This window comes from Apium graveolens, chromosome 3 (genome assembly GCF_009905375.1).
Source record: "Apium graveolens cultivar Ventura chromosome 3, ASM990537v1, whole genome shotgun sequence".
Classification (NCBI taxonomy): domain Eukaryota; kingdom Viridiplantae; phylum Streptophyta; class Magnoliopsida; order Apiales; family Apiaceae; genus Apium; species Apium graveolens.
In genome coordinates, this window is record NC_133649.1 from 4,748,409 (window position 1) to 4,775,103 (window position 26,695).

The window sequence follows — 26,695 nt, forward strand, 5'->3', positions numbered from 1 at the left end:
TAGTATCATGTCTACGATTAGTCTCCCGTCTCACTTTGTTTCTTCCCTTCTCGTCATGTCTGTTCTTCACGTCCAGGCCTCATTGAGACCCTCCTGTCAAAACTTATCCCATCATGTCGTAGTGAAAATTCAGACATAACAATAGCCCCCAATTTTATTGAATTAAGGAAATTTTATTAATAAAATCTTAAACCAAAAATTAAATTAACAGCTTTGACCGTAGATGTAGGTAGTGTATGTGAATCATGCACCCCCTTGAAACGCGTGTAATCAGCCTAGGGATATACATGCATTGGCTACTCGTTCGTAAAAAAACCCTCTTCATGTTTATTTGCTATCTACCCATCTTCCTATATACACTCCTTATAAACCTCCTTTCATTGTCTTTGTCTCTCTGTATTCTTCTTCCGTTTTAATAAAAAAAATCCTCTTATTGCTTTCAAGCAATGGCTAAGAAAACCACATGTAGTTCTGAAAGTCACAACAACGAATCCCCTATAATGTCAATTGAAACCTCCGATTAGATTGCTACTAATCTACTCGATGCTCGTGACAACCAACCTAGTGTTATGAAACCAGAGAGTTGAGGAGATGAAGTTGTTTTTCCATACCAACGCCAATATCATTATGCCTGACTCATCTATCCGAGCTGACTCATACAAAAAAGGTTGGGTATACTTCTATTTTTACCCTTTTGGTGTCGGCCTTACTTTCCCATTTTCCAAGTTTATTGTGAATGTGTTGAAGACATTAAACGTCTCCCCTGAACAACTCATGCCTTTTGCATGAAAGACATTGGCGCGTATGAATGCCATTGAAGAGAAACATAGATTAAAGATTGACGCTGAAGTTGTGAAACACTCATACGGTCTCAAGAAGTTTAGCAACTGTAGGATTGGATTTACAAAAAAAGACATTGACAATCCCATGATTCTTAACAACGACACAGGTAATGGCAGGAACTGGAAAAAGAATTATGTTTTTTTTTCAAAAAGAAAACATTAGGTGAAGGTGTTGATTATCTCCTGGAGCGCTGGAACAACCTAGGTACTGTTTCTGGAACATAACTTACTTTTATTTTTGCTCACCTTCATGTCTCAAATTCATTCATTGTACACTTTGTGCGCGTTATACTTCTCCGTTCTTGCATGTCTATTTGTCAATACATCTATAATTTTCTTCATTTTCATCAAGTATATTGATATCATGTTGTTTCTCTTCAATCTACTATGTAATAAGTTATCATTCTATTCTGCATTTGCATAGATATTTTTGATTTTTTTTATCATAATTCGTTGTTATCTTTGTCATACATATGTTGTGGCCTAATTGTCTAGGTAGACCCATACGGAGTGTTGGACATGTAAATGTTGAAGAGTTTGTTAATGATATGAAGAAGACGCACTCCAAGAGTGAGGCTTGTGTTTCAAAGAAAATTGCATCCAAGACTGTTGCAAATAGGACCAGGGGCTAGTTGGCTGTTTCCCCTGTTGTCAGGACATCTCAATCAATCCAGAGTCTTTCTTCTGAAACTTTGGAGAGCCCAAGAGTGATCAAAATATGGAGATGAGTTCAGGACGTATGTACGCCAAAGGTATATGTCGTGTATTTTCTTATATGACATACCTCTTCTTGGCTTTGTCTGAGTGGATTTTTTTACTATCGTGGATTGAGCCATGCTTTTTGATTATAGAATTTAAGCCCCCGATCATTAAGCCCTTATAATTTCTAGTAAAGATCTGTTCAGCAAACGATCCCGTGAGGAAAAGTCCACAAAAACTGGGTCTTCCAAAGCCCCCATGTTGATGAGTCCCAAGATGAGCCCTACTGCAAGCCCAATGACTAAAAAAGTCAGGGTCAGTCCCTCTGTTACCACTATCAGCTCAGATCCATGCCAATCCCTCTACATTTTCCCACTTTCTTGACGACATGTTACTTCCACAGTCAATGGAAGATCTTTCGACAAAAGAAGTTGAAGACATTATTGACGATAGTGTTGGTTACTCATTTCATGTATGTCTTGACATAATCTTTTTCTTTTTAATATCTTTGTTTTTATTTGATTCCTGCTGCTATTTTTTTAACTTGTCCTTTGTCATTATGCAGAAACTCCAAAGCATTTTAGTTGCTCGTGAGGTTTACAATCACAAGATGTAAACGATCAAAGAGCTTGAAGTGGAACATAGTACTTGTGCTAAGAAATTAGAGATTGCAGAGGGTCTTGCCCAGGAAAGACTAGTCGCCATGAAAGATTTGCAGAAGAAGTTAAATGACTTTGCCACCAAGGTATAGCCTATTGAGCATGATATGCGTTCTGAAGCTGAAAAGGTTATCCACCAACAAATTATGAGGACCGAGTTAGATACTATATTGAAGTACCACAGAGGAGAATGAAAGTTTTGGGATGTGTTTGAGACCATGAATATTTATAACAAAGATTGTTCTGATGATGCTTTCCCCTTGGACGAATTCGACATTCCAGCTGATGATGTTGAGATGAAATCCCCCAAAGATGACAACCCTGATGACGAGTGACTTAATGTTTATATATTCTTCCTGTCTACTTTTGCCATGAACTTGTTTTGATCTCCGTACTTTTTCATTTCAGTTTTATATTGGTTTTTCTAGCCTTATAGCGGGGGATCTTGGTTTATTTTTCGTTGGTTTTTATCTTAAATATTTGATATACCTTTGTGTATATCATTATGGAATTCTGTTTTTGGTGTCGCAATATTTTTTCTTCTATTTATGTGCCTCAAGTGTAATTATGTTCTAAATCCTGTCATTGATTGTTGTTATCTTCTCTTAATGATGTAGCGCACACTCTTATTTGGACAATTTGTAAGACAAAGTTTGCTTAACCGTTACTGTTTAAAATAATAGACTTACACTTGACGATAGATTAATGTGAAATATTATAATTAATTGCTTGCCATAATGAACTTTTATGTAGTCTTGTAAAGCATATTGTTTTAAAAATGAGTGTATTTTTGCCTTATCGTCATAAGATATTGTAACAACCTTTATTTTTACTTTCATAGATAATGGCACTTGTCAAATAAAAAAACACATTTTCTATATGTTATCATACGTTGGTGCATGCACTCGTAAAGTGGTTAATAGGCCTTTATCCCTCTTAATACTCACTGACAATTCATGTCATATGTTATTGATATGTAAACATATTTTAGTATTCTTGTCATAACGTTATCGGCCCTATAAGACACTCATGTCGATCATACTGTCATCTCTTTATTCTTTGTTCTTATTTGAAGCAAAACATCTTAACAGGGTGATCAACCCTTGTATTCGTAATAACACTTTTGATTCGATAAATTGGTAAACACAATATTTATAAAAGCATTCTTAATTTTATTATGACAAAGTACATTAAATTAAACATTTCATAACATGAAATCCACAAGAGCCAACATATTTGATAGGAATAATTCACATAATCATGTAACATATAATGCAAGATAATAAAGAGAAACAATTTCATCAAGTGAAAAGTCATATTAAAAGCATTGAACGAAATTAAAAAAATAATTGTAACTATATCCTAATGACTTATTCTCAGATTTTCCTAAGAATTGAAATAACGAGAGAGATTAGAAAACTTTAGACGTCATAAAGTTTCAGCTATAAAGCATTCCAACTCCTTGGTATTTGTGTACCATCCAAGCGAGACAACTGATAAGCCCCACGCCCGACAACTGAATCAATGAGGTAATGACATTTCCAAGTGTCAGCAAACTTTCCCGCCGTCATGTCCATGGTGTTTTGGAATGTCTTCCTCAATACTAAGTCACCAACTCGGAATGCTCTCAAATGTACATATTTGTTGTAACTGTTAGCAATTCTTTGTTGGTATGACACCATATGCGTCCTTGCTATGTCTCAAAGTTCATCTATCATGTCTATTTCATTGCCAACTTCTTGTCATTCAAATCTGTAGTTAACAGTCCATAACTGGAAGTGGGCATCATGACTTCAGTTGGTAGGATAGCTTCTGTCCTATAAATCAAGCTATAAGGCGTCTGCACTGTTGATGTTTTTGAGATGGTCCTGTTTGACCATAATACCCAAGGCAATTTCTCAGCCAATTTCCCTTTACATGTTGTTAGCCTCTTCTTAAGATTGTTGATTATGATTTATTACTTGATTCAGCCTGTCCATTAGCTTGGGGGTATCTTGGTGTTGACTTGATTAAGTTGATGTTCCACCGTTTACAAAATGCTTTCATCTTTTTACTTATGAATTGCGATCCATTGTCACAAATGATCTCAGATGGCACATCGAACTTGCATAAAATATTCCTCTTGATGAATGATATCACTTCTTTTGACGTGACTTGCTTGAACGCCTTCGCTTCGATCCATTTCAAAAAATAATCTGTCATGACTAGCAAAAAGACTATCTGTCCAGGTGCAGGTGGCATCTTTCCCACAATGTCCATTCCCCACTTCATGAAGGGCCAAGAAGGAATGGACATGTTCAGGAGCTCAGACGGCTGATGTATCACAGAAGCATGTCTTTCACAAGTGTCACATTTCTTCGTGTACTCCAAGGCGTCTTGCCTTAACATTGGCCAATAATAACCTAAGCGTAATATTTTCAGTGAAAGGTTTCTCCCATTTGGTGTGATTCCCACATTCTCCTTCATGTGCATCCCTCAAAACCATGTCGGCCTCATACTTTTTCAAACATCTTTGAAATAGTCCCGTAGAAGATTTTTTGAACAACTCATTGTCCGCAATAGTGAATCTTGACATTTTTATCCTAAGGATCCTGGCTTCATTGTTGTTTCTAGATCGAATTCCATGTTTTAAGTAATCCTTGTATGTTTGGATCCAGCTGTCTACGACTTCATCTCCATTGCCATCGTATTAATTAAGGGCCAACACTTTCATTTCATAGGCTAACCTTTCGACAACAGGCTTTATGATATGTACAATTGGGATGTTGTTCAATCTAAGGCCATTGAAAATTACCCCAAGCCCAGCTAGTGCATCAACTTGAATATTACTCTCCCTTGGTATCTGTTGTATGTTGAATATGTCAAAATAATTTGTCAATTGTTTAGTGACATCTAGGAACCATTGACATGATTGACAATCAAGTGAGTCACATTTTACGTCGATGTGTGTAACTTTCATGTCTTTGGCAGTCGTCAATCCCAAGATTATTGCCTCGTACTCAGCCTCATTATTAGTAGTTTTGAAACCACAACATATTGAATATGCTATTATATTCCCTTGTGGCAATTTTAACACAAGCCCCAAACCTGTTCCATTCAAGTTTGAAGCCCCATCAATGTGTAACGTCCATGGGTTGACGTCTGCTCTCGAAACAACTCGTTGGAACTCCTCTTCAGTTGCTGTCATTTGGCTTCGACTGAAATCAACCACAAAGTCAGCTAAAGCTTGCGATTTTATGGCAGTTCTAATGTCGTATACGATATCATATGTACTTAGGAGGATGGCCCATTTAGCCATCCTTCCCGTCAATTCGGGCTTACTCAAAACGGTCCTAAAAGGGAAATTTGTCATGACATATATTTTATGAGACTCGAAATAATGCCTTAGCTTCGTAAAATTCATGTCCCCACATCCACTAGGCTTTTGCTGACATAATAAATAGGCGATTGGACACCTTCATGTTCCTTGACAAGTACTGCACTTACAGCGTGATCAGTGACAGACAAGTAGACATAAAGAGCTTCACCTTGTGATGGTTTGGATAAGAGTGGAGGAGTGGTAAGGTAAGTTTTCAAGTCATCGAGTGCCGCTTCATGTCTGCCCGTCCATTCAAATCCTTTCTTCTTTCTTAAGACGTCATAAAAAAGCTTGCACCTGTCTGAAGACCGGGAAATAAATCTATGCAGGGCTGCAACTCTCCCCATCAGTTTCTGTACTTTTTTCATATTAGATGGACTTTTCAACTCGAAGATTGCTTTAATTTGTTCTGGACTAGCTTCAATTCACCTTCTTGTTACCATATGTCCAAGAAACTTTCCTGAAGATACAACAAAGTTACATTTGGATGGGTTGAGCTTCATGTTATATAATTTTAAAATTTTAAATACTTCCTGTAGATGACGAACATGATTCTCAGCATTCACTGACTTGAATACCATGTCGTCTATGTAAACTTCCATTACTTGACCTATTTGATCTTTAAACATTTTGTTGACAAGTCTTTGAAAGGTTGCACCAGCATTACATAATCCAAAAGGCATGGCTAGATAGAAATATATCCCCCTGTCAGTGATGAACGTTGTTTTCTCATAATCAGACAACTCCATTTGTATTTGATTGAAACCACTTGATGTGTCTAAGAATTTAAGTAACTCATGTCCAGCTGTCGAGTCCACCATGGTATCAATATGGGGTAATGGATAAGGATCTTTGGGACAGGCTTTGTTCAAGTCTGTATATTCAACATAAACCCTCCATTTTCCATTCTTCTTTTGTACTATAATAACATTGTCCAATCATTCAGGATAATCTACTGCTTTGATCATCCCAGCTTTCAAGACTCTGTCTACTTCATCATTGATTATCTTATTTCTTTTTCCTGCAAACTTTCTTCTTTTATATTGGATAGGAGTGTAAGTTGGATCAACATTTAGCTTATGTTTTATCACATCAGGATCAATACCCGTGATGTTGTCATGCTCCCATACAAATCGTCCAGTATGATGGTCAAGAACTCAACCAAGTTTGATTCAATTGTTGGTGAGAGGTCTTCTCCTATCAAGACTTTTTTGTCCCTTTTTTCAAGTCAATCTCAGCTAACTTCTCAGGTCCCATTATTGTGGCTACATGCGCTTCATTCTCATTGTGTTGGATGCTTTGCTTCAAGCACGTCTTATAGCATTCTCATGCCGTGTTTTGGTCTCCTCAAATTTCTTGTGCGCCCCATGGTGTTGGGAATTTGAGCACTTGATGATATGTTGACGGGACAACCTTTAAATTATGAATCCAAGGTCTTCACATAAATATGTTATACATGGAGTCAACATCAATTATGTAAAATTTCTCCAAGAGATTATCTCTTTGTGCATATGTAGGCAACATAATTTCACCCATTGTGCGTTTAGTCTCTCCACTAAATCCCACCAATGTTGTCGTCTTCTTTATCATGTCACTTTCTGGCCAAACCCATTTGCTTTAATATGCTTAACATCATGATGTTGGAAGCACTCCCGTTGTCCAATAAAATCCTTTTGATCAAGTAATTTCCCACTGGAAGTGAGATGACAAGACCGTCCCGTTGTGGTTCTCGAATATTCCCCTTGTCTGATTCGTCAAACATTAAGGATGGTAAATTGTTGTTCACTTCTGCTTGAGCAACTCATATGTCTGTCTCCCTAACCACTCTTTTGGCTTGAGAATATGTCGACCCACACACTTCAGAACATCCTGCAGTGAAATTAATCACTTTATGGTGTGGTGGGGGTGGTGGCTGTCTCATTGGCATTTTATTATCTCTATTTGGTGAACCTTCTCTCATGACATATGCAGTCTTATTACCCGTCATGAACTCAATTAAATAGCCCTTCTTGATCAAGAAATGTAATTCCTTTCACAAAGCTACACAATCATCGACTTTGTGTCCATAATCTCCATGGTAATTACACAATAGCTTAGAGTCTGGATCCGCGTTGGGTTTGTTGCTTTTTATTGGCCACTTGACAATATCTCTCAGCTTTATGAACTCCTTCATCATGGCTTATGGTGTTATTGAGAAACCATAACTATTATATGTTGGTGGCAAATTGGGGTCTTTCCTCTAGTCTGTACATTCATCCTTTCTCCATTTATTACATTCTTGCGTCGTATTGACATATGCTTCTTCTCTAGTAGGCCTTGAATATGGTTTGTATTCCCTAGACCTTGGTGTCCTAATCTTTCTTGAAGGTCTATAGTACTTGTCATCATCTTCCCTCCTGTCTTCTTCCAGTCTGACTTGTGCCATAGCTTTTTCTTATACATCTTTCATAGTCCTATATGGATACTTCGTGAGTTCTTCATAGAGTGGTAATTCTCTTTCCAAGCCTCTCATGAATGCTTCAATAGCTGTAGGAATATCACAATTGATTATAGTCACTTTCTCTCTATTGAATCGTGTCAAGTAATCACGTAATGGTTCTTTATGGCGTTGCACAATCTTGTATAAATCACTTATAGTTTTCTCGAACACTCTACCTCTTGTAAAGTGCATATTTAATGCATCTTCTAAATTGGAAAACGTTCTTATACTTCTATTTGGCAAATTTACGAACCATTGTAGAGCTGGACCCGATAGTGTTGAACCAAATCCCTTACACATAAAGACTTCTTTCAAGTCCCGTGTAATGGCACTGTGAACATTCTTTGTTTATACAGTGCTATGTGTTTCAATGGATCGCTGGTTCCATCGTATAGTCTCATTTGTGGCACAATGAAGCGTTTTGGTATTTCCACCAAAGCGATGTTGTCGTCAAAGGGCGAATCATCATAGCTTGTTAGGGTCACTTTCTCCAATGGCTTGGGGACACCCGGGGATCCTTTCGATCAATTCCCTTACCTCTTGTAGTTCTCTTTTAAACTCTTATGGAACATGATTACGAGATTTTGAACTCATATGTCGTAACCTTCTCCTGTCACGATCCTCATCTTGTTCCTCGTAGTCATCATAGTGTCGTTCATCATGTCGTCGTTTCGTGTCATCATTCTTATTTGTTGCATTCTCGATCTCCTCTATTTCAATAACATCATCAATATCCTTTCTTGGTTCCTCATGTTCATCACATTCTTCCGCGTTATCCATGTTTAAACGCTTGACCATAATTGAGATTGTTTTTTTGTAGCAGTTTTCATCTTCGATTTAGCCGTAGTGATCTTCTTCTTCAATTCCTCATTTTCTGAACACATTTTCTCCATCTCCACTTGTAGTTTCTTCAATATTGCAGTTATTTCTTTGTTGATCTCTGTCTCAGCTCCTTGGTTTGTGGTTTCTACTTCTGGTTCGTTGCTCGTCATTGTAACAAATCGATTGAATCCTTAGCAAGTTTCTTACAGACAACACCATTTATTTTTACCAAAATTTGCAGGTTAATTACTAAGGATTAATTTGATCAATTCAAGTATTAAACTAAAAAGAACTAGAACAAGAATGTAAATAACACGAGAATTTGGTGACACGGAAAACGTATGAATAGGCAAAATCGCAGGTGGGATTGTATGCCCAACCTAAAGAGTTTCACTGTACTTTGACTTTGACTACAAGGTTGGATTTGTTCTACACAAAAGAATTTTTCTGTACAAGGTTTATGTTCATGTTTTTCATGTTCCAACTTGAGTGTTTGTGTCTGCAGCATGTGTGTGTGCTTGTTCTTGTGTTGAGCTTATTTGTATCTCCCGCTCTTGGTTGTTCCTCTTCTTTCACCTCATTCAAATTCATGCCTATCCTCTCTTCCCTCATTATCTTATGCTGGTGTACATTGCTAGACAATAGGGCTTGTTGTTAGCTTCGATCCCCACAAACTATGGCTGTTGCTGGACTAAGTCTTCGTACTTATTCAAACAGCTGAACACTCATGTGCTCATGACTTGCCTTCTGCTTAGTATCATGTCTACGATCAGTATCCCATCTCACTTTGTTTCTTCCCTTCTCGTCATGTCTGTTCTTCTCGTTCAGGCCTCATTGAGATCCTCCTGTCGAAACTTATCCCCTCATATCTTAGTGAAATTTGAGACATAACAAGGTGTAGACATATTATATCCTATATATAACTGGAGTAAGGGAGTTTTACTGGTACGGTTTGGTCGTCACCACGTGCTAAAGTGTAGGTACAATAGGGTGGGTTTTTCATTTATTCTAATATACCATTATAATAGCTAATAATTTGTATAACAAACAAAATAGATAACTAATTAACAAATTGAACTATAAATATATATCATTAAATGATATAAAATAATAATAAAAGTATTATATTATATATAAATATCTAATACAAACAATAATTATCTTAATAAAAATAAATATAAGTAACAATTAAGAAATCATCTTTTAATCAAGTTAAAGTACAATCATTTTTTTTATAAAAAAATGGAATATGTTAGTTTGATTTAAAATTCGAATAGATAATTTTACTTTTATCTTATATAATAAGAAACACATTTAGATTATATTTAAGTATAAATATTACATGTGTTTTATTTGTTTTAAAAAATTTAGAGTACATCAATCCAATAAAACATAAAAACAAGGAAGAAATATAATAATAATAATAATAATAATAATAATAATAATAAAACTATTATAATTTCAAATTAAATGTAAATTTAATAAAATACATTACATATTATATTTATTTAATTTATTATAATATTTCATTATAATACTTAATAATCTGTATAAAAAACACGATAAGTAATTAATTAAGAAATTAAACTATATTACACATTCTTAAATGAGTGTGTTTTTCATTTATTCTAATCTACCATTATAATAGCTAATAATTTTTATAACAAACAAAATAGATAACTAATTAACAAATTAAATTATAAAAATATATTCTTAAATAATATAAAATAATAATATAAGTATTATATTATATATAAATATCTAATACAAACAACAATTATCTTAATAAAAATAAATATAAGTAACAATTAAGAAATCATCTGTTAATCAAGTTAAAGTAGAATCATTTAAAATAAATATAAGTAACAATTAAGAAATCATCTGTTAATCAAGTTAAAGTAGAAATCATATATTAGTTTGATTTAAAATATTTTCGAATAGATAATTTTATTTTTATCTTATAAAATAAGAAACACATTTAGATAATTTTCACAATAAACTCTAAATGTTTCTAATACATTTTTAATATGTAAGTATTGACAATAATGATAAATTAACTAAAGTTAAACTATTATAATATTCAAAATATTAATATGAATAAAAATATATAATACATAAATAAATATAAATTCCAAAAAAAATACTAAGATGTAGAGAACCAAATTAACATGAAAACAAAAAAATGTAACATATTTATATATAAAATATAATAACCATAACATAACCACTACAAAACAAATATAAAAAATTTGAAAATATATTATATATTACTTGACATATTTGAAGATATATTATATACAAAATAATTTATAAAGATATAAATAAGAGAAAAAGTAATAATAAATATGTAAAAATAAATTTTTCTACACTATATTTTGGTAAAATAATAATCAACATATAGATATATTATCAAATAAAACCTTTAAGGTGAATTTAAATTTTTGGTTACAAATTTCACTTACACATATATTTTTAATGTTAATGCTAAAAAAATAAAAAAAATATGAACAAATATAATGTGAAGTTATACAAAAAGTAGATATTTAGATTTATTAAAATTAATATTTTGCAAAAATATAGTTGTAAATAAGTTAACAAATATAAAAAGGCTTGAAAATATATTATATATTATTTGACATGTTTAAAAATATATTACCATTAAAAGTAAATAAATCAAATTATAAGACTAAATTAATGAACATAATATTTTTTAAAAGAAAATTTAAAATTATAAAAATGTTATAAAATTATTTATAAATTATCCCGCATCTCACGGATATAAACCTAGTTTTTTTTAAAAGAAAGACAGAGGAAGTGTAAGAAATAATAGATAAATAATAGACTGTATTTTTAAATTAAAATACAGTGTTTTGGATAAATTGTAAAAATCTTAACAAAAAACAAAACTGCCAGCAAAACAAATTAGAACACGTGGACAGAACACAAGGCTACGTGTATCTAATGTACTACACGATCTAATACTTTACAACCTGATAATATTTCACATCAATTCAACACACACCTAATCATTTCCAAGATCCCCTTCTTACAAAACACACAAACACAACATCAACATGGGAGGCTTTACAAAACTCATAGATGCAATACTGTTCTTGTTTTTCTTGGTAATAGCAGTGGCTGTTCCTGTTCTTGATTCTCAAACATGTCTGCCTCGGGGTCTGTACCCAGATGTTCTTGTGAATCTTAAAACGTGGTACACAAATGAATATGGTGATTATTTAGTTGCTGAGAAACCTCATTTCTTTGTTGGGATTGTTTGGCTTGAGCTTTTGTTTCAGTGGCCTCTTTCGATTGCTGCTCTTTATGGGATTTTTGCTGGTAAATATTGGATTAAGACTGTTTGTTTGATGTATGGCTCATCTACTCTTACTGCAATGGTACACCCTTTTTTCCCTTTTGATTATGCACTTTTATGAATTGTTTATGTTTGTATGTATATTGAATTTTGTTGATTATTTCTGCGTGTTAAGTAACTGGTCCATCTAAAACGTTAAGGTATTAGATTAAATAAATGGACCCCTACCTAGATGAGGTCGGATACCATGTTAAGTAACACTCTAAAAACCGTAAGTGTGTTAGAGGAAATCCCCAACACTATGAATGTGTGGAATTGGATATCAAGGGTAATTTGCAAGGGTTTTATTTATTTTAAGAAGCGGTGATGTATGATTTAGGTTTTTTGTTGTGGTTTTTTACCCTGTATTGATAGGAAAGAAAAGCTGCACTAGATAACATACCCCTCTTCCCCAAGTTTATTGAAGACCATATCCGAGGGTATTAAACCATGAAGTTATTTTTATTATGGCGGCGAGGAAGAGAGGATGTAGAGGGAATGTGAAAGGATTTGAATGATATAGGTTTGTGCTTAGGAGTGAAAAAGAATGAAAGGTTTTCATTTTGTTTGCTTCGTCCTTGATAGGACCATAGGTTTCGTGTGACAGTGGAGATACTGGTGCTTCTTTTTACTTTATTTTCCCCCAAAAGCAGGATGGTTAGATGCGTGTGATGTTTTTTCTTAATTTGATTAGTGATTGTATTTGGCAAACAATATTAGTACACTACGGTACCTAAAATTAAGAAATATTTCCCATCTTTGCCTGTACAGCACCTTAAATCATATTTGGTAAGAAGAATTTGTATGCTAATCGTTGGGATTTAGGAGGCATAGATGTTAAAGAAATATGATTGATGGAGTCTTCTCTCAGAATATGGAAAAAGAATAAATAAAAACCAGTTAGTGCTTTCCGCTTCTCCTTTAGGAAAGGATACAATTGCGCTCGGATGTTTTTGTTTCTCCTTGCTAACCCTGATATCTTCCTAAATGAGGTTGACCTAACCATTTTAACGAAATAATTTATTTTACTTTGTACATACAGTATGTGTTTTCATCAATCACTAATAGAATTGGTTCATTTAAGAACATTTTGATGGTGGTACTTGCTAGTCGATGAGTATAACTTGTAAAGTCAGCGTAGTTGTACAACATAATACTTCCCGGCCTAAATGTGTTTCTGGGTCAGGTCTCACTACACACTGTTGGTTGTATAGCATATTTCACTAAAGATGTTTGAACTGGTATTAGCCGCTTATTCTCCATCTATTTTCAGCTTGTTTTTTCAAATGCCTTTACCTGTTTTCAAGACATACGTTCAAATGGGGAATAGGCACTTGAGCCATTATGTTTGATGCTACACAAAACTCTTCTGAAAATCAAGCACTACTAATGTTCAACTTGTAAATGAAATTTATTCAGGTAGCCATATTAGCAGAGATGAAGAATTCAGGAAGAGCATCGGAAAAGCTCATGATGTTGTACTACCCTTTCATGGGTTTTGCTCTTTTAGCCATATTGCGTGGCCTGGTACCCCATTCTGGAAGAACTACTACAATTGGCAAGAGACCTATATTCAACAGGAAAAAGAGGGTTTGATATCATTTCAACTCATCAATCAGCTGCTAACTGTTTTTGCTCATGAGTGTTGGTTTGTTTAGTGTTTCTTCGGTTTTGTAATTTAGAAATTTAGATACTAAAATGTGTTACCGAAGTCTTTTTATTTGGAAAAAGATGTTCTATATACGAGGTTCATTTCGGTCCGTGCCCTTTCAACCTTATTTTGATAAGTTGTTGCTGCTAAACAGGATAAGCATTTCTTTTTCGTTTTCTTTTCTATTCCCTAAAGAGAGGCCTTTGTTTCCCCAATGCAACCTATATCTGCTATGCTGCAGTTATGTACTTGGAATGGGCGCATTGGATCCCCTAAGGGGAGTCCATCCCCAATCTCGAAACCTGAGGGGAGTCTATCCCAATCTCGAATCCGCCTGATAACAGGGAAGTATTATGCTTCCCATTCCCCTCCTCTAATCCCTTCATTATCGATTTGCAGGTATTCTAGCAAATGTAAGATCTTAAGGTTTTACCTGTATACACGGTAAGAAAATAAACTATTAAGTATTAACAAGTCATTGGCTGCACAAACAAAACAATCATACACGGTAAGAAAATTAATTATTAACAAGTAGAGATGCACAAAAATCCCGGGCCCGAAAATCTAGCCTGGCCCGATCCGGTCAAGCCCGGCCCGGTCAAAGCTCGACCCGGTCCCGGCCCGGGCTTCGGATCTCGACGGGCCCTATATTTTTAGGCAAAGCCCGACCCGGGCTTCGGTTCTCGACGGACCCTATATTTTTAGGCAAAGCCCGGCCCGACCAAGCCTGGTTAAAAGCCCGGGCTTCGGCCCGGCCCGACCCGATTATGATAACAATGATATCATTGTTATCATTGTTATCATAACAATGATAAAATATATTATATAAACATGTTTATTTTTTGCGGAACTTAAATGTTTTCAACGAAATAATGTTTTCCTATAATATTCCATGTAAACTAATACATTTTTACGATGATCTAGTTGCTAACACATGTATTTTTCGGAATCTCTAATAATACTAGATCCGATTTAAATTAGAAAAAAGACCGGCCCGATCCGAACCGGCCCGGAAAAAAGCCCAGTTTGGCCCGCCTCGAGGGCCCAAACGGGCTTTGAAATTTCCGAAAAGCCGGGCTCGGCCCGGCCCGTTCAAAGTCAAAGCCCGAAAAGTTTGGCCCGATCAAAGCCCGGACTTTTTAAGGCCCGGTCAAGGCCCGGCCCGGTGGGCCTTTTGTGCATCTCTGTTAACAAGTCATTGGCTGCAGAAACAAAACACAAGTGCTAATGCAAGACCAAAAGGTTAATGCTGTATATACTGTAAAAAAAATAAACTAAAACCAACTCATCACACAAAACAATCTTAAACCAATATTTTAGCGAATGTAAGATTTTAGAAGTGAACTTATTACGGTTTAATGATTACACAAATAATGAAATAACAAACTCATTTCTACAAGGCCTCATTCATGGAAGCAAGCAGCGCCGCCTGAGATAGAAATTCCTCCACTGCTACTTTAATCCTCTCAGTCGTGCAGTTGAGGAGGTCTGCTGCTTGAGAATGCATTTCAGGGGGCGGTACGAATGTCGGAGAATCATCGACCAATAGCTGAAACGAAATGGTCAGTAACGATCCTCCGGATCCTTCTGTTCCAGTAGCAGGTCCATCAGGATGCACTGCAAATCCCGATGGAAGAAGGGGTCGATATTGGGAACTTATTCCATTCAGTATCAGATGCATATCCTCAGTTCTTAGGCGGGAAAAGACAATGTATGAAGCCACTGGATCACTGCAACTCTCTTGCAGTAATAGTATGTTCTCTTGGCTTGAGTTCTCAAATTTACTAAAAAGCTTTGACTTTAAAAGAAGTTATTAATGTAATCATACCATGAATATCGTTCCATATCTAATAGAGAACCTTTAAATTTTAAGTACAAACTTAAAAAATTATTGAATGATTTCTTTTTGAAATGTAACATCTTAAGGGTCATTTGGTTCAACTCATTCTAGTATTATGTATGAGTTTCGTTCTTTCAAACCCATACTTATTGCATGGTTGACTGTTTTTAAAATTTGATATCAATTTCTTAAACATATTTGGAATCCAGTTTTGATAACCCATACTTGTTGCTTGGTTGACTGTTTTTAAATTTTGATATCAATTTCTTAAACATATTTGGAATCCAGATTTGATACCTCAAGGTGAGTTTGAGATGTACGAGGTATGAAATTAAATTTCATTATTTTATTTTTATTTATAAAGTTAAATGCAAATTTAAAACACATATCTTAAATATCATGTTGTTTAATCTTAAATAAGTAATGCTTATTTTTATTTAATACTAATTAGTAATATTTTACTTGTTTTAAAAATTATAAATTAATGAAAATTTTAAATTTTTAATCACTTTTATTTATTTAATTTTTTAGTTTGTAAGTTGTATATTAACTTAAATTCGACATATGTAATATATAAAAGTTTGATTAAATCAATGAATTAAAAATATTTAAATTAAACAGATTCATTCCAACACCGAACCAAACACATAATATCATAATATCATGAATGATTGCTCAACCACATACCATTTTAACCCAATTTCTTATTCCAAATTCATACTGTCTTGTGAACCAAACAACCCCTAAGGGATCGTTTGGCCAACTAGGTGGTATCAGGTTGGAATCAAAAATCGGTATAAGCTGGTATGAGTTTGGATCTTGATACCGGATATCACCAGTTTGGTTCAAAAATAGGATGAGAATGATACCCTTAAGTGGTGTTTGGTTGATAACTTATTTGGAATCAAGAATCAAAAGACACTTTATTATATTTTTGTTAATTTAATATTTTAATATTAAAAACTAAAATTATACACGATCACTTAATTTAATCATAAATATTACTAGAGTTTTTTTGAAAAATACCTTAGGCTAAAAATATTTTTACAAAAATTTGCAAAATTACCTTTTTATTTGCAAAAATACTATTTTCCATTTTTTTTGCGAATATACGGTTTTATGCAACTTGATGCAACTAGATGCAACTTTAGACGAATTTATGCAACCTCATGTAATCTCAAATGCAATATAAAAAACACAATTCAACTAATTGCGTGTCTGCTTGATTTTAATTGATTCCCTATTTTTGCAAAAAGTTTTAAAAGATAATAAAATCACAATTTTTTTTAAAAAAAAGTTAGTGTTTTTGCTTATTTTTCTTATTAAAATATGTGTTTATAAATATTTTAACATAGGATCTAAGAAACTAAAATATGCATTCACATTTTTTATTCATCAATATCAAAATTTAACCTAAAAAAAGAAGCACACTATAGTTAAAAAGAAAGGCGCCTGTACTATCCTTGTAGTGAGACATGGCCAGGGAGAAGCAAGCAAAGCAGAAGCTTTGCCAGAAGCAAGACGAGGAGGCGGAACTGTCGTAGAAGCGGTAGTTTCCCCTGACCGACTAAAATAGAACAGTCGCGACCTACTTTGATAAAAAAGGCGAAGGGTTTGGCAACAAGCAAACGGCTTTCTATCATAGTTGCAAGGATTCCAAACTTTAACTATAACTACTTAAATACAGTTCAAAGGCTGCTGTTTCATAAGGAGGCTGTTAATTACAAGCTATCAGCGCTGTCTTAGATTAAGTGAGTGAAAGCTGACGATACTATTACCGGGTAAGTCTTTTATGGTCCCAGGAAGGCATATTGAAGGTGTGCGGGTAACTGCTTAAGTTCTACAGGAGGAGCCCTCAGTGCTAGAAAGTGGTGGCAACGCTTTCCGTTCCCCAAGATTTAAAAACTGCCTGCTCCCCGAAACTGCTATCTAGATTAGCTGTATTACCCGTAACCAGTGTGCTTCGCCTTCGGCAGCACACCTGCTCGATTAGCAAGGCTTTTTTGGTGGACCGCCGGCGCGAACACAGTGGCCTCTGACCAGGACCAGTAACCAATTCGAATTTGGATCTTGACATGTCGGTGGTTTTTAACCGTAGGCATTTTTCCAGGAAGTTGGTGTGCTCAAGGAATGAATCTAATCAATTAAGTGGGAAAGAGCCCTCGTAAGGCCTCATTCATCCCTTACCCGGAAAAGGCCTCTCTCATCCCTTGCAGCTAATTAATGGCAGCCCCTTTCTTGCTCATGTTTACCGTATACGTAACCCTCGCTATTTAATCTCCGGCTATTGATATTGAGCCAAATGGGACAGAAGGTACTCTTATATAGAATCTGCTCTGACTGTTCTCATAACCGGCGCCCCCGCATGCACGGGTGGTTGATAAACACGTATTGGGCAGCTGTCAATGGATTTTGTGATCGAATGTCCAACTTTCTATAGTTTAGGAGTGAATTGGCTAAGCCAGAGTCTTCCTGACTTGCGGGACTGGTTAAAGCAGCATGGTCAATACACACCTAAAGCGCCTACGTTCCGCTTGCAGCCAATACAACCACAACCTAACTTGCACGAGATTCAACAACTGACCTTCTTCGGCACCAAGACCCTTTAGAGAGAGGGGCAAGGCACAAGAGGATGTACTGGGCCAACCATGACCCTTTTCGAGCAGCTCTTTGCCGCCGAATCTCCTCATTGGCCAATGTCAACGTCCTGTAACACTCCAGCAACAGGAACGGGAACAGTAGATGCTACACTGACTGCGCGCTTACTCTATAAATAGAGAAATCAAAGGGGATTCATTGCTCTTTCTCCTTTATATTTCCTACAATATTTTTATTTTTTCACTGGTGAATTTTGTCAATTCTGTTTCTTACCGGTTTCGTTGATTGACTTTTTTTTGGCGATGTTATTTAGACTCTTTCTAGAAGACACAGGTCGATAGCTTATTCTCCCTTCGTGTCAATCATCCAACCAAGAGCTATGAACCCTACTTGTTAACATAGTGCATTTGACATTACCCGAAGACCGGTTTTCTCGAAAAAGTAGAAACGATATTACTTCTGATACTCGATCCAGGCAGAATGGGAATATACACCTCTGGATGGCCGAAGAACCGAAAGAGATGATGTTGAAGCACCTAAAGGAGAATTTGGTGTCTTTCTGGTCAGTAATGAAAGCAATCGTCCCTCCCGTCGTAAAATAAGAGCACCTGGCTCTAATAAAGAGCGAAAGCTTTAGTTGTGAAAGATCTTCCCCAACAGACTTAGTTTTAACTTTTCATTGGCAAACCAAGAGGCAAATGATAAAATATGGCTCTGTTGGAATCATGAAATTCATGTAGTGCTTGTCGGCGCGTTTGAATAGTGTACCGCAGTCAACATCAGCAGAGCGAGAGAAAAAAAATGAAAAATATAATAAAATACGTGTAATGAGTCTCAGCCCTTGTCATAAATGATATCAAGTGTTTGATAGCTCATATGATGGCTTTCTAAACCCTATATCTCATGAATTTGAAAAATGGATTTTTAAATAAAAAAATTTCAACAAAACACATGATATGATACAAGTCTACATTATACTAAAAGATAGTACAGCTGATGTCATTGTTGCTTATATGTCAAATTCTCATTAAATAGCTGAAATCATCAAATCCTACGTGTGTCTCATCTTCCATTAACATTTTTCCCTAATTAATTATATTTTGAATGTCTATCTTTCATTTATAACCTCCATTTATTATCTCTTTTCCTCATTTCTCATTTCTCATGTCTCCCTTCTCATTTTTAAAGTATCCACTAATTCTCTCTTTCACTAATTTAAATATTCATCAATTTATTATATATTTATATAATTAATTAAAAAATCTTATAATTTGTCATACTCTTTTTAGGTGTTTATATTTTTATTTTTATTTTATATCTCAGTATCATAACATGATATAAATATAACACATATTGAAATTAAACTATTTCAAATTATATTTTTATAGAAGAATTAAAATATAACCGGGCATATCCCCGTGATTTAATCTACTTTTATCTATTTCAACCCCATATCTCATACCCAATATTATTAAACCAAACATAGCTTAAGTGGTTTCTAAAACATATTATGCATTATCTTTTAGAGTTGTTTAAATTTTTAATATTAATTTAGTTAAAGAAAAGTATATATTTTTTCAAAAAAGAATTACTAAAAAATGTCTTGAATTAATCTAAGACTTACGGAATGATTGATACTAATATTAATTAACATTCTTTTTCAAAATTAAAAATATGGATTGTTTAATTTTAATATTTTTTAATAATAGATTTGCTTTTTTGTTAAATATATTTTAAGAGGTAATTACATTTTTACTCTCCAATTTTCGTTCAAAAATAACAGCATATAACTAATTTGCAAAAATAGTTCACTACACTTAATTAATCTATTAATTTAATTTTAGTTTGTTATGGTCATTTTACCAACTAACGGTTTTTTAATCTTTAATCATATTTTAACCCCGACCTATAAAACACATTATTTGAGATAAAATAGTTTCATTCCCCATCTAAGATCAATTATTTAATTGTATTTGATATTGACCAGTATTTAGTTATGCGGCATGGACAAGCAAACATGCAAAAAAGATTTAGGAAAATGTTATTTTCAGACCTCCTTTTTTATGTGCAAAAAGACCAAATTATCCTTATATTCATATTTTTCAGGGCTTTTATTGTGAATGCAGGAGGGGCAATTTTGTCATTTCAGTCTTTTTTTGCTCTGAATATAAAAATTTTGCTCTGAAAATAATATTTTCCAAAGATTTAGTAAATTGGGTTTAATTCGTTCTTTAAAAAATTCATAGTTTATAAAACAGATAAAGTCGATTTTTTTTAAAAAATCGGGTCAAGTTTCCTTCAGAATAAGAGGCCCATTTTAGGTTTGTATGCCAGCCGGCCAGACTGTATCGGGCTCAACCATACTTTTAATCAAACTAATGCGTCCAAAAAATTCAAGTAAGTTACTCATTGCAATTTTGACTCAAAATGATCATCAATTAACTTAATTTGGTCATTCCGTTAAAGTCGAAAACTAAAACTAGTCAAAATCCAAAAATGTTAACGCATGATAGTAGGGGTCATTCTGGACTTCAATATAATTATTAAAACTTGTTTTTTGACTCACAAAATCATGATTAAATCTCGTTTTTAATCTTCTAAGTTTTGAAAATAACACAAGTTCGGACAATCAATGTCAGATATCATCATTATTCTGTGAGCCAAATAGAAAATTTTAGTAATCGTATTGAATTCCAAAACGAGCTCTACCATCCTATGTTACCATTTTTCAATTTTGTATAATTTTAATTTTTGACTGTATTGAAATGTTCAAATTAAGTTAATTAATGACCCGTTTGAGTCAAATTTGCAATGAATGAGATATTTGGACGCAATTAGTCATCCGGTTGATGTTTAACCCATTTATTTATATATCAATATTAGTTCGTGTCCGTGCTTTAAACCGTGGCTTGTTTACAAAAAGAAACAAATATCTTGAATTAGAATAATTTGAATACCGAAATAAATAATATTCCTTTATATTACATTTAGACTTCTCAGTTATTAATTTTCATAAATGTTATTTATTGTATTAAATCAAAAACCAATGAATTATAACTTGTCTTGATTCTAATAGAATAATTTAATATGCTTTTTAAAAATTTATTAAATTTTTTGTACATTTCTAGAATTTATATAGAAAGAAAATCATATTTTTCAGTCGTTTTAAAAAATCTGGGCTTCTAAGGATCGAATAGAACTTTTATTTAGACTTTTTAAGTCTAGGATTTTATCTGAATTTTTTGAATTTTGGATTGATCCAAATTTAGAATAAAAAAGAGACTCGTTTAAGGCCCGTGTCCGTATCAAACCGAGTGAGACTATGTTTAAATCAGACTTTTCATTTTTTTTTTGGATTGAATCGGGTTTTAAAATTTCTTAAACATCTAGCAAATAGTAACCAAAAGATGAAAAGTAAAGAGACATGAACTGAGACATAATACATAAATATCCAATATTACAATGTATAAATTAATCTAAATTGATAATTTCGCAACCCCTTGCAATATCAAATTCTTATTTTAATATTAATTATCTTTTATCAACTAAATAATAATTTTTTTAAAAAAAATATTGATTGAGTATATATTTATATTTATATATACACTATATTTTTATTACTCATATTTGTTATATTGTGTATTGTTTTGAATTTTTTTAGTTAGATAACACCGGAAATAAGTACAAATTCACCATCTTCTAAACTGCTTCGAGTCTCAAACACATTTTCAGTGCAAAGTGGCTCATGAATCACAACCAAAGCAGTTGACTGGGTTACCTTGTTATCTTGCTGTATCAGGTGGGTAAATCTCCACATTAGTATACACCAAAGATGTTTTCTCTACTATCATTTTCTGAGTCAAACAGCCCATCAAAACATTAGTAGTAACCATATTTGAGTCTGCTAAACCAGCATCTTCCTTTTGATCATCATTTGTTGCCTCTTTAACAATTTGATCCTCATCCATAACGACATCACAACCCATAAATTTACCCACCACAAATGATATCATTTCTCTGTTTAGAAGATAATTTTCACACTGCTCTTTCTCCATAGCTTCTGTCTCTTGACTTGTTCCCTGATCAGTACCTCTCTCCTTGTCTCCCTTATCACCCTTCTTTTCATTTGTATTTTGCAGTTGGTGTCTTGGCCTTTTTGGTTGCGGAACTTCTCTGTCAGGGTTATCATTGCATCTTGTCAACGAGTGGCCAAAAGCTTTGCATATACTACAAGAATGCGACAACTGGGAATATTCAATACTTACTCAAAGTCTCTCCTCTACACCTTTTTTGATAATAATAGGTACCCATACACATGAAGGTCTAGGTGCAGAATATTCAAGTTCAAATTGGACTCGAGCAAATTTCAAAGATTCAAAATGTGCAGTAATTTCATCAAACTTAATAGGCTTTCCAATGAGCTGAGAAATCATGGTTAAACCATCACGAGACCAGTAGGAAGGTGGCACTTCACCTAGTTTGATCCAGCAAGGCACTTTGTCAATAACTTGTCATGTTTAATGATTACACAAATGATGAAATAGCAACCTCATTTCTATTAGGCCTCATTCATGGAAGCAAGCAGCGCTGCCTGAGATAAGAATTCCTCCACTGCTACTTTAATCCTCTCCGTCGTGAGGTTGATGAGGTCTGCTGCTTGGGAATGCATTTCAGCGGGCGGTACGAATGTCGGAGAATCATCGACCAATAGCTGAAACGAAACGGTCAATAACGATCCTCCGGATCCTTCTGTTCCAGTAGCAGGTCCATCAGGATGCACTGCAAATCCCGATGGAAGAAGGGGTCGATATTGGGAACTTATTCCATTCAGTATCAGATGCATATCCTCAGTTCTTAGGCGGGAAAAGACAATGTATGAAGCCACTGGATCACTGCAACTCTCTTGCAGTAATAGTATGTTCTCTTGGCTTGAGTTCTCAGCCTACAACGAATTTGTGATCGTTATAAATAAGAAAATCATTATTTCCTTTTTACTTCTACTGATAATGAAATGAAAACTTTCTACATATGCACTTACCAGAACCTTGTGTATTGAAACAGAATAGCTAGCTTCATGGCCTTTGGTAATGTGACACACTTGTTCAACAGCAGTTTCACCGGAGAGGACCTCCCATTCCCTACCGGGGTATGGAATCAGCGGCTGTACGTGGAATATTAAGGTCTAATGATTAGTTGTCAGCGTACAACATGGAATAACAGCTAATTTGGAATCTAACTATATAGATGCATGTAAATTTGCGTCAATTTGGCATAACAATGTAAGGAAAGTTGTTGTACTTATATAGACAGTTTAGATAATGAAGTCTAGTTACAATCATAAATTCGTCTGAAGTCTCTATATGTGCACTGATATAATGCCTTGAACCTAATGAAGATAACATAATTTACCTATAGATGATAATTTAAGAAGACCGAATAATGAAAAGTTCTTTCTAATTGCAGTTAAAAGTGGTAATGCATTTAATTTCAGGTAAAGATACCTCGCTTCCTGAGTTGTGATTGCGGAGAAAATCAAACACAGACTTCGGTGGCACTGGAAGCCAAATTGATGAAGCAGCAGATATCAGAGTACCCCTAGGTAGGCTATGATCTCTCATATTCATTCTTGTCATGACCCTAATATTGTCGTCAGTAGAATGTCCCGATAGTTCTTTCCAGTTCCCGGTTAAACCACTAATTCCTGAGTTGAAGTTTAACACCATTTTTGCAGCAAGCTTCAATAGAACTGTCTGAGCTCTTTCATCACTTGACATCACTGTGTGAAAAACATAAATGCATATAGGAGATTCAATTTTATCAAGGAGCAGCAGGAATTTTTAAGTGAAATTCCACTAATGCAAGTTTCATTTACGTACCTAGCTGATTGTATTCCCCAAGAGGGGCCTTTAGCGAGATGTCATTTCCCATCTGTCGACACCTTCTTTCTAGGGTAGAGATCCATCGTTTGGCTCCAAATCCTATACTAGAATCTAGCAGAGGTTGATACATAGCTCTGATAGCCCTGCAGTCCGCATCTACATGCTCAACCCATGTAATCTTGAAAAACATTACATGAGTAAACCATAATTAGGTAATCCAAGAAATATCAATCAAGCTCATACAATGAAATACATAATATATATGATCAACATTGTATGCATTTAGTTCACCTGTGAGAATCCATCAGGTAATTCATGAATAAGGCAACCTGATGGCCTTTTCTTGCACCCGGTTACTGGGACTGGGTGTACACCGTCTAATGAAACGTCAACCACTATCCAGTCATTCTCAGAATATCGCTTACAATATCTAGCAAAATAGGTCTCACGGTTTGGGACAAGTGGTGTAGAGAGTTGATATGTAGCAGCCATCTGAATTAGATTTGCATGCAAGCATACATGATAGATTAATTATATTTCAAAAACTATTAACATGTACTGAATATAATGTTTTTGTTAACTAGACTTAAGGGGAAGATTTATAAATAAAAAAATCTAATTACCACTTGTAGGGTTCCATCATAGTCTGTTGCTCCTTCTGGATTCATCAGGACATCAACTGTCCTAGCCTTTGGGACAATTTCATAAAACATCACATACCAGTTACTCTAGTTAACAAAAAAGATGACAAGTTAGAAAGCAAATTCATCAGTTCTAGATTGACAATGCAAAACAAATACAAAAGAATTTAAATAATACTGACCACGTCCATAAAATAACTGACGAGGTTCTTGGGACTCAATTCAATCCTGGCAGTTTCACGAGAAACTTCAGATGTGAAGCCTACTTGTCTGGGGCCAACCAGATTTGGAAACATTCTACTATATGCCACTTTATCAAGAATTCTGCTTCCATCATCAGCACCGCAATGCCTCCACAGCGGTTCAGTGACCACAGCCATCACTCTCAGCTCTTCTGTCGCCAACCGTACAAGCTCAACTATTGCTTCCTGAAATTTGTTGGCCGTCATTGCATTGAGTAAGTTATGACTGTCTCCTGAATTAGTGCCACTAGTACTTTCATTTTCAAGATTAGCAGATCAGAGAGGACTTACCATATTGTAACTTGTTGGAGCCTTATCAATCTTTGCCTCGTGCTTTTCAGGCTGTAGCATACAGCTCTTTTTTTTTTTCAAATTACAAATGTCACGAACAAAAAGAAGAAAGTCAAGCAAAGAAAAAGAACCATATTGAATGTAAACAATATGTAACTAATTAAGAGGGAATCAACGATACTCCTACGCCTTACAAGGTGTTGGTTCCGTAGTTACTCCAACGGTGTATTTTTTTTGATGTTTATTATATACAGGATCTCAAGTTAAATCTTGTTTCGGTTAGTCAATTATGTGAATCTGTTTAGTTTACTTAACATGGTATAAGAGCGCGGTCTAGGGAGGGTCTTATGTTCGAGTCCTTTCACCCCATTTGTTCTATTTAAATATTTGTTATTGGTATTGGTTTTATTTGTTATTATCGATCGTAGCGAAAAGTATCGTATAATTAATTGGAGTGTTAAAGAGTATAAGATCATATTCGGGTTTTTCTCTACAATCTTAAGGTTTTAGAGCGATTGATTACTTAACAGAGACATTAATAAATTACGAACACAAAAGAGGTTAGTTTTGCTACGTGTTGACGAGAATCCTGCAACTCTGATCTTGCAATTTCCTCTCCTTGATTCGCCTCAATGTGTGCACTGTACGCTCCAACAAAGTAATTTGAGTTGAAAACAAAGAAAAAAACAATAATTTGTTGTGGAAACAAACAAAAAGCTTACGCTTGCTGCTGCTCATCAGTTATCTGCTCGTCGATAATGTCTTCGAGCTTCCTCTTTCCCAGAGCTTTCTCTGCAGCCGCCGCTGACACAACACCTTGATCCCAGTCATCTTGCCCTCCTCCTGAGTTGTTTTGTCCCAGTTCCTCCTGTGCCACAACATTCCTTTAGTTTAGGCGCTATTTAAATCATTTCAAAATATTTTACTGTTGGTATACATCACAGAAACATTTCTACATTCTAGTGACTTCTTATTTTTACAAAAAAATAGTAGTTACATTGAAGAATTCACCTGAACATTAGTCGAAAATCGAAGAGCGCTGCTTCCTTCTCCATCCAGGGATTGTTTAGCCGGTGTCACCATTCTTGCACGTTGTCTGAATTCAGGAATTTTATGTATACGAGATTTATTTGGTCGAGATATCTAGAAAATTTATGTTGATCAGGCGAATGCAAAGGCCAGAAAATGAGAGCTACTCGCTGATGAACTGTATGTTTTTGTCCTGCAGTGTACAAGACATTTATTTGTTGAGAGATTTAAATTTAACCATCTTCGACCCTAATAAATTTTTAAAAGACAAGATCCTAATTAATTAAACATAATGAATATCTTGTACTAT

At 34.6% G+C, this 26,695-nt stretch overlaps 4 protein-coding genes across 4 annotated transcripts; 1 reads left to right on the plus strand and 3 right to left on the minus strand.

Moving 5' to 3' along the window:
* Window positions 1–4,147: 4,147 nt before the first annotated feature.
* LOC141713763 (uncharacterized) lies at window positions 4,148–4,775 on the minus strand. The gene is made up of 2 exons (XM_074517338.1): window positions 4,581–4,775; window positions 4,148–4,513 (listed from the first exon to the last, which is right to left on the minus strand). The coding sequence occupies exons 1-2, from the start codon at window positions 4,773–4,775 to the stop codon at window positions 4,148–4,150; spliced, it is 561 nt and encodes a 186-aa protein (XP_074373439.1).
* Window positions 4,776–4,889: 114 nt separating this feature from the next.
* LOC141713764 (uncharacterized) lies at window positions 4,890–5,498 on the minus strand. Its single transcript, XM_074517339.1, has one exon. It carries the CDS (start codon window positions 5,496–5,498, stop codon window positions 4,890–4,892), a length of 609 nt encoding a protein of 202 aa, XP_074373440.1.
* Window positions 5,499–11,849: 6,351 nt separating this feature from the next.
* Window positions 11,850–13,974, plus strand: LOC141711504 (uncharacterized). Its single transcript, XM_074513979.1, has 2 exons — window positions 11,850–12,257; window positions 13,634–13,974. Exons 1-2 carry the CDS (start codon window positions 11,934–11,936, stop codon window positions 13,808–13,810), a joined length of 501 nt encoding a protein of 166 aa, XP_074370080.1. The 5' UTR covers window positions 11,850–11,933; the 3' UTR covers window positions 13,811–13,974.
* Window positions 13,975–22,861: 8,887 nt separating this feature from the next.
* LOC141713765 (homeobox-leucine zipper protein HDG2-like) lies at window positions 22,862–25,272 on the minus strand. Its single transcript, XM_074517340.1, has 7 exons — window positions 25,006–25,272; window positions 24,806–24,910; window positions 24,474–24,674; window positions 24,180–24,360; window positions 23,805–24,079; window positions 23,342–23,464; window positions 22,862–23,245 (listed from the first exon to the last, which is right to left on the minus strand). The coding sequence occupies exons 1-7, from the start codon at window positions 25,270–25,272 to the stop codon at window positions 22,862–22,864; spliced, it is 1,536 nt and encodes a 511-aa protein (XP_074373441.1).
* Window positions 25,273–26,695: the final 1,423 nt, after the last annotated feature.